This window comes from Apaloderma vittatum, unplaced genomic scaffold (assembly GCF_000703405.1).
Source record: "Apaloderma vittatum isolate BGI_N311 unplaced genomic scaffold, ASM70340v1 scaffold999, whole genome shotgun sequence".
Taxonomy (NCBI): domain Eukaryota; kingdom Metazoa; phylum Chordata; class Aves; order Trogoniformes; family Trogonidae; genus Apaloderma; species Apaloderma vittatum.
This window is the reverse complement of record NW_009736703.1, coordinates 1-11,845: the sequence shown is the minus strand read 5'-3', so window position 1 is coordinate 11,845 and position 11,845 is coordinate 1. Positions and strand designations below refer to the sequence as shown.

General features: G+C 41.9%; 1 protein-coding gene across 1 annotated transcript in view; it reads left to right on the top strand.

Moving 5' to 3' along the window:
* Positions 1–8,960, top strand: part of MAP4K3 (mitogen-activated protein kinase kinase kinase kinase 3) — a gene marked incomplete at its 5' end in the record, with an annotated part of 31,797 nt that extends 22,837 nt beyond the window's left edge. The window contains 7 exons of the mRNA XM_009877066.1: positions 1–95; positions 873–1,044; positions 3,514–3,582; positions 3,701–3,793; positions 5,170–5,240; positions 6,989–7,044; positions 8,388–8,960. The exon at positions 1–95 is cut by the window's left edge and continues 4 nt beyond it. Of these exons, the coding sequence (XP_009875368.1) occupies positions 1–95; positions 873–1,044; positions 3,514–3,582; positions 3,701–3,793; positions 5,170–5,240; positions 6,989–7,044; positions 8,388–8,475 (644 nt within the window). The remainder of the gene's footprint in view (positions 96–872; positions 1,045–3,513; positions 3,583–3,700; positions 3,794–5,169; positions 5,241–6,988; positions 7,045–8,387) is intronic.
* Positions 8,961–11,845: the final 2,885 nt, after the last annotated feature.

Below are 11,845 nucleotides of genomic sequence, written 5' to 3'. Positions count from 1 at the left end.
CCTACACGGGCCACAAGTACCTTTGTGGAGCGCTACAGTCTAGCATTGTTTTGTTAGAATGGGTTGAACAAATGCAAAAATTTATGTTAATCAAGGTAATACTCTTTCAAGGTGAAATACTCTTGTGTTCGGTTCTATTTATCTTGTAAAGACTTGTTAAGAATATTAGCTATTTCTTGAATTATTATTCTCTTGGTTTCTGTTAAATTATATTGAAAATAATAGCTATTTGAATGTGTAAATTTTATCAACTGACTCAAAACATTCACAGGGATGTTGCTGCTTTTGTGGTGCACTTCAGTTAAAGAACAAAGCCCTTCTTTCTCTCCATAAACATTGCCTTTTAGTTGCACTAAATTCTGACTGACAGACATAGCGGAGGGGAGTGATACCGTGAGTTAACAGCAGGCTTGCTCCCATACCAGAGAGAAGGTGGCCACTTACTCTCTGCTTTGTGACACTGGAGGCGGTCAGAGATTATTGTTACCTCTCCATCTGAGACCATGTGAAGAGATGGAGCCAGGGTGGGCTCATGTTTGTAGAGAGGAAGCTGCTGTAACTTGAGCAACCTGGGATATAAGGCTTAGAGACTCCATAGACGGGGAGAGCAATGATGGGTTTGCACTCTTGTCATCTCTTGGCAGCGGCGCAGGACACATGAGGAAAGGCGTCCTGTCTTACTTCAGCTGAATCAGCCTGAAGACTCTCTAAAATTCTTAACTCAGGCTTTTTCTATTTATCAATTACCATTACCTGAAGTAAATGTAACGTTAACAAGAAATACGGCATAAATTTTACCATAGAGTTTAAATAGCTAATAGCAACTCAGACTAAACTTCTCTTCTAATACCTATTTTTGTTTCTTAATCTAGCACATAGACTTTCCTGTACCTTGTCCACTGAGATTGTTTGAAATGCTGGTAGTCCCTGAGCAGGAATTCCCTTTAGTTTGTGTCGGTGTCAGTAGAGGAAGAGACTTCAACCAGGTGGTGAAGTTTGAGACTGTCAACCCAAATTCTACCTCTTCGTGGTTTACGGAAACAGGTTTGTGTGGCTGTTTTAATTGCATGCAGAAAAATTCCTTCTTGTTCTACTATAGCTGAAGCACTAGAAAGATTGTTTCCTCTGAGGAGACAGATGGTTAAATCATTAAATCTAAATGATGATTGCAGGTTTTCTGTTTAAAGGGGCATCTGATCGTATCTGCTCACAAACACGCTTTTGGGGCTGTACTTGACTATTTACCCACTGTGCTGCTCTGTGCTCTACTCTGACACCATGACTTTTGTTTATTTAATAGATTTTAATAAAATTGCACTCTGAGCAATTTCTTTCAACATCTCTGTAGGTGTGTTTTGGCCCTCCTGCAGTAGGCTAGTGCGGTTAGAAATGGTGTTACCAGCCTCCTCCTGAGAGAGGGCATATTTCTGTTCTTCAGATGTTTATGGAAGATGAAAGGGCTTACAACCACTGGGTAGCAGGAGACCAAGTACCTGTCCGTCACTGGTCTTGGCACTATGGGTGAGGAGGCCAACATCTGAGCAATAGTAGAAATTCTTTTAAGAAGGAAGTGTGTTAAGAATTACTGTCATCTAGAGGTGCGAGGTTACTAGAGAGAGTGGTGAGCTGACTCCAGTCATAGCTTGCAGGTTTAGAAGCAGTAAATAGCTTTATTGTTACCAATCTCAGGGCCCTTGTTGACCCATGATGAATTTGTACCTTGCTCCGTGCTGGCATATACGTGTGTGTGAGTCTGCCTGATGGCATTCTGTGGAATTCACTGAGTTTCCACTAGAAGGATGCTCCTGGCTTTCTTGGTGCTGAAGAGTGTGTCGGATTTTGACATAGTTTAAAGCATAGTTACAAAAAAGAAAGTTATCAGTGGATGGCCAATTAATGCACTTAACCAGAGTTTGTGCATTTTATTTTCAAACTCATACATCTGGGCATGTAACTGTCTGACTTCAGTAGAGTCCATAAAAGTAGCATGCTGAAGAGAAATTCTTTGACCTGCAACCTCCTGTTTTTGTTCTTCTCTCGGTATTGTCTGCATCAGTGTGCTAATAGTAATCCCTTCCCAGGTCCCGCCCCCCTTTTTTTTTTCAAATGCAGAAAATTTAACATTGCATTGTGCCTTCTAAAAGTACTTCTTTAGCATCCTCGAATCCTTTGCATGTTCTTGTGTTGTTTCTATGATGTTATTTTCTCCTATTTGTTTGACTCCAGTTTAAACCTTTGTATTGGTTTATTCCTGTCCGCTGCTGGCAGGAGAGCAACAATGCAATGAAACAGATACTTCAGAATTTTTTTAATAAGGAAAGTATGTACCATATGGTCACAAATAGCTTCCATCAAATAGTAGTTTTCATTGTTTGACATTGGACTTATTTTTTGTAAATGTCTGACAAAGACATTTTAAAAAAATGAGCTGGCAGAGACTTATTGCAGGGGCTTTCTCCCCTTACCATCCTTCCTTCTGTTAGCTTCAGCCAGTTCAGTGCATGTCTCCACATGGCATAACGTGGTGGCACAGATGTGTGTCCTCCAGTCCTTCTGTTGCATGCTCTCATCGCGGGTATATCCACCTTTGCTTAAGATCCTAAATGCGTAACTTCCAAGACAAACAGCAAAAAAGTGATGGAGGGACCATCTCAAGGAGCACATTTCTGCCAGCATCCTTGAGGAGGTTTTTACTTCTCAGCAGGACCATGGATTTTATTATTTAACTGAAAGCTGCTTTTGTATTTTAGGTAACATGCTCTAATTTCTCATCTCTAACAGATCTAATGAATTTCTGTTTTCTGTATGAAAGAATGTCTGCAGAATCCCTGGCAGTAATGCTGAATTAGTAAGAGCTGCTTTTTGTGTAATTTTAATGTTAACAAATGGACCAAAACTACACTTCTCTTTTGAGTTGATATGTCCACTAATCATGGGTCAGATCCCCATGTTTGCTATGATGGAGACTACTGCAGCTGTAACCCAGAAGAGACAAACGTAACTCTTCTTTTAAGAGTTTGGAGAAGGAAATAATCCCCTGGTTTTGAAGATCTGGGGATGGAAGGTCTGAAAATAGCAGCAAGAATTAAGTACTAATACAAAAGCCCCTAGCAAAATTTAGAAATAAAGGCAGAAGGAAAATGGAATGAAACAGCCTTCAGATGTAGTGTGGACAGTCCCCCATATCTCCCTTTTCTGCAACAGCAATATTAAATTACACAAACAGAGAATAAAGGGAGAACAATGTTCACATGAGTTTACTTTTGAGACATGGCTCTGGAAGGGCTGGATGGGTGAAGTCCATGCTTTAATATTGCAGCTTCAGTTTTTCTGTCACAGTCAACATGGATAAGTGGACATGCCTCTCTAAGAGAAGAGAAATGTTACGGGTAAGATGATTATTTCAAGTAGACAAAAACACACTAACCCATTAAATTGTTTCAATCTCTAGAACTTCCATTTCAAATTTCATGCTAATTTATGTTATGAACTAACACTGTCATTTTTTTATAGACACTACAGAGACAAGTGTTGTACATGTAACACAGCTGGAGAGAGATACCATTTTGGTGTGTTTGGATTGTAAGTTTTAGTATCAACTAAATATATATGTATGCATGTACATGCATACTGTCTGTCTTCAAATTAGGTCATATACTGAAGATTAATTCTTGGTTGACATATCCTATTTATTGTCTAGGCTGCATAAAAATAGTGAATCTGCAAGGCAGGTTAAAATCCAGCCGCAAACTGTCATCGGAGCTCACGTTTGACTTTCAGATTGAATCAATAGGTAAGCTGGATTTCTTTATTAACATTGAATGTTTGGATAGACTAGAGAGCTGGACAGTCACTGACTCTATTAAATTTAACAAAAGCAAGTGCTGGATTCTGTACCTGGGGAACAAGAGGCTGAGGAGCAGCCCTAGAGAAAGAGATCAGGAGATTTGGCTTGATGGCAAGTTGAAGATGAGACAACAGTGTGCCCTGGCAGCCAGAAGGGCCGACCAGGTCCTGGGGTGCATCAGGCAGAGCATAGTTAGCCAGTCCAGGGAGATGACTGTCCCACCCTCCACTGCACTGGTGCGGCCCCACCCTGAGTACTGTGTGTGGTTGTGGAGGCCTCAATACAAGGACATCAGACTGATTATTAGAGTGTGTCCAGAGGAGGGTCGCCCAGGTGGTGAAAGGTCTCAAGGGCAAGCCGTACAAGGCCGTACAGTGGCTCAGGTCACTTGGTTTGTTCAGCTTGGAGAAGAGAAGGCTGAGAGGTGACCTCATCACAGTGTACAGCGTCCTCAGGAGGGGCAGCAGAGGGCGAGGTGCTCATCTCCTCTCTCTGGTGACCAGTGATATGTGGAAACAGAATGAAGCTGCATCAGGGGAAGTTCAGACTGGACGTTAGGAAAGTTTCTTCACTCGGAGGATGCTTTGGTCTTCACTAGAACAGGCTTCCCACAGAAGTGGTCCAGCATCATCAAGCCTGTCAGAGTTGAAGGAGCATCTGGATATGATTTAGGTAGTCTTGTGAGGAGCAGAGGGTTAGACTTGATGATCCTTATTGGGTCCCTTCCAAGTCAAGATATTCTATGATTAACTTGTTTTCTCTTACAGTACAGAATTAGAGATGCTACCTGTCAAGTTTTTGGCATTTGAAACACCATCTCATGCATTTCACTTTGTGTGAGAAGGCGTTCAAATGCAGGTGCCTGTCACCATCTTTGTGACAGGGGGCAGAGCTGGGAAGTTCAGGGCTCTGCAATGCTTTATGTTGCTATTGCTGGACTGTATAAGGCAGCAGTTGCTGGGAAAGTGAAAAATGTCACTGTAGTATCCTTGCGACTTTTCTAGTAAAATTAAATACGTATTTTCTGCTCATATGAGAGTGAGGAGGGGCTTCCCATTCAAAGGAAAGGATGTGTTTAAGACTAGATGGAAGGACAGTTGGAGAACTTTTTCTGCTTAGGTGGGAATATTTTTAAACTCTGCCCATTAAACAAACAGATGTATATAGATGCAGCAATTCCTGTGAGACATTTTGCAATCTGTGTGCGTGATACAGTAAGACACACAGGTACAAATTTCAGAATTGCAGTCATAGGCTTTTGGCCTTAAAAGCACAAGTTGAAATTATGCCTCAAAACTGATACCACTGTTCTTTGTTACCAGTCTGTCTACAAGACAGCGTGTTAGCATTCTGGAAACACGGCATGCAAGGAAGGAGTTTTAGATCAAATGAGGTGAGTACTGCATTTTGCTTAAAATTTAGCTTCTAGTATAAGCCAAGCAGAAGATAAATGTGTAATGCTGTAGTCTGAAAAAAAAGTGAAACATTTAAGTAACTTCCTAGATTAGACCTGGAAGCTGGAGTCTCATTCTTTATCAATGATCTGGATGTTATCAGTGATCTGGATGAGGGGACTGAGTGGACCCTTCTAAGTTTGCAGATGACACCAAGCCGGGTGGATGTGGTGATGTGCTTGAGGGTAGGAAGGCACTGCGGAGGGATCTACGGAATAAGACCAATCGTATGATTTTCAGTAAGGCCAAGTGATGAGTCCTGCACCTTGGCCACAGCCACCCCCAGCAGTGTTACAGGCTTTGGGAGGAGTGGTTGGAGAGCTGCTCAGCAGAGAGGGACCTGGCAGGGAGTGTTGGCGGACAGCCGGCTGAACATGAGCCAGCAAGCAGCGTGCCCAGGTGGCCAGGGCCAACAGCATCCTGGCCTGTATGTGGAACAGTGTGGCCAGCAGGACCAGGGAAGTGATTTTGCTGCTGCACTTGGCACTGGTGAGGCCACATCTCAAGCACCATGTGCAGTTTTGGGTGCCGCAGTGTGAGAAAGACACTGAGGTGCTGCAGCGTATCCAGAGTAGAGCAAGGTGAAGGGTCTTGAGCAGATGTCTTTTTAGGAGTGGCTGAGAGAGCTCAGGTGGTTTAACTTGGAGAAAAGGAGGCTGAGGGGAGACCTTATCACTCTCTACAGCTACCTGAAAGGAAGTTGTAGAGAGATGGGGAGAGGTTTCTTCAAACTAGTAACAAGTGACAGGACAAGAGGAAATGGCCTCAAGTTGTGGAAAGGGAACTTTAGATGGGGCATGAGGAAGAATTTCTTTAGTGAAAGGGTTGTCAGGCATTGGAACGGGTTGTCCAGGGCAGTGGTGGAGTCCCCTTCCCTGGAGGTATTTAAGAGCTGTGGAGCCATAGCGCTTAGGGACATGGATTAGTCGAGGATTTGTCAGCATTAGGTTAATGGTTGGACTCGATGGTCTTAAAGGTGTTTTCCAGTCTCGGCAATTCTGCGATTCTAAGCGTGATTCATAAGCCACAAACTAATTAGTAAAGCTATACACGAGTCCCTCTTAAGTCTAACATACAAAGCAGAAAGCAACAAGAGACCAGGCCGTGATGCCATAGAAAATATCCAAGCCTAAATCTTGGGAACATTGATCTTCACCCCAAATTTCTTTAAGGACCAGTCCCTTAAGTTCTCGCATGTGGACACCCAAATTTGGGCTTTGCTGTACACTCCACTGCTGAGCTTTAGCTTTTTGTCACAGTGTCAGATGAGTTGCCCATTGGTTTTTAGTCTCTTCCCTGTTACCTTAGCCTATGAATACTTTGAAGTTTTAGTGCCCAGCTTTCACAAGAAGTATTTTCCATTCTCAGGAGAAAAAAGTCAGATAGTCCAAAAGAGGATTTTTTTTTTTTGTTTTAAATATCTGCGTAGTCCCTTTTTTCAGCCAGCTTGTGATTTTTAGACTAGCTTCCCAACTTTTTTTTTTTTTGCTGCAAACCTTGTGCATGTGTTAGTAGAAATGCTGTGCTTTTAATGAGTCTTTAAATATGCTTATTAAAGAATGTTTGCAAACTTCACCAGTTGTTCCAAATTCCTTATCTTTCCTGGCTTTCCTACTGCCCAGAGCAGCTCAGATCATCCCCTTGTGCACTTAACACATAAACACTTTGTCTTATTTCTATTGTCTAGATCACGCAAGAAATCTCTGATAATACAAGAATATTCAGGCTTCTGGGATCTGACAGGTATGAAGAGAAGTGAATATGGCATGCTAAAATAGAAGAATAATGAGTGTTCCTCCTACCTTGTGAAAGCTGGCTTTGCTTTTTTCTTGTAATTCCTTTTTAAGCCATCTTACTCATTGCTTTGTGTATGTGTCTACCTTAGCTGTTCAAGTTTACTTCTCTTTCTTAAAAAAAAAATAAATTTGTAAAAGCGGACTTCCAAACGTACTTGAGCAATGCTAGCAAGCTCCTATTTGTCTGCAGTCGCAATCTCCAGGAGTGTCTCCCTTTTTGTGCTGTAATTCTTTTGTTCAGCTTGGTGAAATCTTTTACTTTCAGATACTCTGCTGTATCTCATCAAGAGACAAATGCAGAGGAAATACTTAAAAAATGTAAATATCTCACTTTAAAGGAACTCTACCAGTTGTCCTCCCAATGTGACAGCTCTTGTAAGAGCTCTTGCTAATTCCCAGCGTAGCTGTTCTTTGGTATCTGCTGCGCACGACACTGAGCACCGTGTCTGTTGGATCCAGCAGATATCGGCGTGCCCAGTCAACAACTGCTATTCTAAGAGTGTCACTGACTTCCTCAGCTTACTCTGCAGAACTCTGTGCTTCTGTGACAGCCATAAAACCAGATGTTTTACTTTCTGATGTCCGTGCTGAATGATGGTTTCACCAGTAACGTGTTCATATGAAGTGGAAAGACAGGCTTTAATTTTGCGTCTGAGAATTGCCTCTCTCTGCCACTTGCAGTAAATGGACTGTCTTGTGGTATCTTAGAACTACCAGAAGAGGTTCATAGCAACCAAAGCCTTCCTCCGTTTGGCTTCCCCACGTGCACAGCCCTGATATTGCAGTTAACATCACCAGCGGTGAAGGTTCTGTGGCTTTATTGACTAGCTACCAGCAATTTTTGCTGGCAGGGGGCTGAGGATTCTGCCGTATGTGCCATACCTCATAGCTTTTCATAATGGGTAGCTGGAAGTAATAACTCATCTCTGACCTCAGGGGTTTATTGTCTCTACTTCAGCAAGTTGCGTGTGGAGCTCGGCTTCATTATGGTGTTTCTCTTGGTTGTTGAGAGACAGCACAGCTCAATTTAAAAATGAGTATGACTTCACAATGGAGCATGACACTACAAATCATCACCTTGGGGAAAAAAAAAAAGTCCTCTCCCCCAAATATGCTTCCATGTATTTCTGGCTTGCACTAGTAGTTTCTGAGATAGTGTTTTAAGGACTTTACGCTGCAGTAACAATGACCACCAGTCAGATGGATCCTGGGAAAGAATACTGACAGCTGTATCCAAGGATGTTCTTAAACAATGTCTTACTTGATGTGGCTTTTTCATTTTCATTTTAGGGTCGTGGTGCTGGAGAGTAGGCCGACGGATAACCCTACAGCCAACAGCAATTTATATATCCTGGCAGGGCACGAGAACAGTTACTGAGAGCAGCATGTGGCGGGCAGCTCACCGTGACAAGAGAATGCTCCTGCTGCAGCAGCGTTCTTGGCTGGCTGAAATTGCACAAAAGCTGCAGGAGCCCCACTTCAGTTACTTTATAATTTATTGTGGCATGAGAGGAAGATGAGAATTGTTTGTGGTATGGACACATAAGCATTAATGATACCACAGAAGTGCTTGATTTACTGTTATGTAATCTTTGTACATACGCAGTATTTTTCAGTGAAAATTCTTGCTGAAGACCTACACTGACTTTTCTGTAGATAGCGGTCCTCTTGTTAAGTACAAGTGTCTTACCTGTACAGATGTAAAAGTCACTGAGGATGCAAAAATGATATCGGGGTACTATTTTAAGGACTTCTCATGTGTCAAGTGGGATGCTAGCAACAAATATAGTACACTTAACAACACTATTGTATTTTATTATATGTAATTTACTAATACAAATAAATCTTAACTTTTAGAAATTGTAACCAAGGCTGTAATCAGATTACAATCTTGTTTTAATTTTGATGCAACACACTGGTGTTCATGTTTGCACAACGTATCGAGATGTGATGTCTTTAGTCACAAAGTAAGCTGTGACTTTGTGGGTATGACTTGGGCTTCAGAGTTCCTTTTTTAGTTTACTTGGGTAGTTTTCTTTGTGAAACAAACAAGTTAAACACCTGTATTTTTATATTTAATTAAAACTCTCCTTAAGATTACTTCTCTATGCTTGAAAAAAATACCTTCTGGATGGGTGTCAGTCCCAGACTAGTGGTACCTGGCTGTAACACTGCAATATGTGTTTGAATTATTAGTGTATACAATGATAAAAATTAGTATTACTGTTCGTCTTACTAAATAGTTTCATATCACAATGAAGAGGAGCAACATTCCACATGGTGGAAATGGCTCACAGATGTTGCCATTTTGACTTTTGTTTTTGGCCTTATAACCATTTTCACACTTGTTTTGATTTAGGATGTTAACACATGGCCAAAATAATTTAGTTACTACCTCATTCAAACAATACAATGGTTACTACACATCACAGGAACTTAGTTTTGATCAGAAGTATTTTTTGATTGCTGTTTTCCAATGGAGTATGTAAATGCCAAGTTTTAACAAAATGCACACATTTGATTTCTTTTTTTTGTATATGTTCTTTATATTTTATTGTGATAATGTACACTAAAACCAAACTAAATTTAAAGTGATTTATGGCCTGCATTATTGTTGTGATTGGTAATGCTTTGAAATATGTTCCCTAATGTATATAATGTAAAATAAACTTTTTTTAACATGTTGTTGTACAATTAGATTATCACCTGCACTAATTTTCCACATAAGATTAAAAGGGAACGTGGTGAGTTTGAATTTTGCTATTTAATGTTTGTGCCACACTCTGAATGTTTGAACCAACTGAGCACTGCCTGCAATTTTACACTACCCAGTGCTGTTTTCTTTGAAGGACAGAGATGCTGTAAAACCATTCACTGCTATTTGGAAGTCCTGACACCTTCTTCTCCAAATGCAGAGGCTGGAGAGCGGAGCACTGGTAGAGTTTTACACCCAGTGTTGGGAGCAGCTGGAATTTTAAACTCCGACAGACTTTCTATCATAAGAGAGCAAGTACAACAGCTCCACGGTCTCTGAGATGCTCTGATGATATCCCTGAAGGTGCAGGCAGGCTGCTAGACCAAGCAAAGAGCTCTGAGACATGAATGTTTTCCTGCCTTTCATCCTTGTTCAAGCTCAAAGCAGAAGTCTCGCTCCTTCAGAGTGCAGTAGCTGTCTGGAGGAAAAGTGCCTGAGGCAGAGCTGTGCCGGTGATGACAGCTCTTTCTGTGAGGCTCCATCCATTACCTGCTAAAGTGCTGCCCAGCTCTCCAGAACATCTCGGTCACAAATGTTAATTGAGCCTCCCAGCGTGCACACCGTTCCTGACTGGTGTCTGCATGGCCAACCCTGGAGACAAAGGGGGACTCAGCAGTCTCTGTCCAAGTGATGTGTGCTGGCACTTCGCTCTCCTCCCAGGTGGGAAGCTGGTCCAATGTCAGTGTGTTTGTGGAAGGGCTGTCCAAGGCAGGTGCAGGCCAGCACTAGGGTTCCTTCCTGGCACCTTCCCCGTGGGAACAATTGCTGGAGGTTTCCAAATTTTGAGCTGGGCTTGGTCTGGAAGTGTTAGATATTCGATAGAATCTGAGTTGGCAGCAAAGCTCGGCTCATCAGTATTAGTGAGGCTGTGCAAGGGCTGTCCAGGGCAGGTCTAGCACAGCAGTAACATTCCTTCTGGCACCTTCTCTGGAAGTATATTCTGTGGCAACTCAAGTAGGGCTTTTTTTATTTTTTTTTCAAAAAAAAGTCTTCTCAGCTATATCCCACCATTACTGGTGTCTCATCGTTTGAACTATACTTTTAAGAGTTTTTAATGCTTCATCTTCTGGTACTTGAAATAACTTGGTACTGGCCTTAGGGGAGTTGTTACGTTTTTGCTCCGATTACAGCAGTACTTCTTCCCATGCCTGTGCATCAATGGCATTGTGTTCAGTTCACAACAAAGCTGAGATCCTCAGGCACCTCTCCTGTTGCACAAGACTTACCAAAGATGAGGGAGAGTGGCCTAGCAATGACTTCACCAGCTCCCTCAGCACCCACGGGTGTATCCCATCAGGGCCCATGGATTTATGGATGTTCAAGTGTTCAAACTGATCCCTGACCCAGTCCTCCTCAACCAGGGCAAACTCCTCCTTTGTACTGACTTCCTCTGGGGCCTCAGAGATCTGGGGCTCTGGAGGAACAATTATCCCTTTTTTCCAATAAGTGGACTCAACTGAATCTTAAAGCAGGAAAGTATTTAGTTTCCCTGGTCTACATCAGTTAAGAAACATCTTCCACATGGTACCCTTGGAATATCACTACCAAATAAGGAAAAGCATTGTTAGAAATAAGACTCTTCACCCTAAAAAGCTAAGCATACCCATTAGGCACAAGCAAACACTGTCAAGTATTAATACCGAACACAGTTTATTTTCCACTCCAGGAGATCTCAATAACATTTCAAACCCATCAGAAATGAGCTGTATAATAAAATACAAGACTGCAAGGTAAAGCATACACACAGCCCTCAAAAAGAGCTGGAGACTTCTTCAGACAAGATGTGCTTCCTAAAACATACTGCTCAAGGGGAAAATCCATTTACAACTAGTATTAACCAACTTTGGCTTCACAGTTCTGCAAATGAAGACTTTCTTAAAGAAACTCTCCCTGATAATGAGAGCTTTTGACTGAACAAGGATTAGAGTCCTCTCAGAGGACTGTTTTTTTACAGTAAAAACGTCTGAAACACTAGTAGGCATCTTCCACCTCT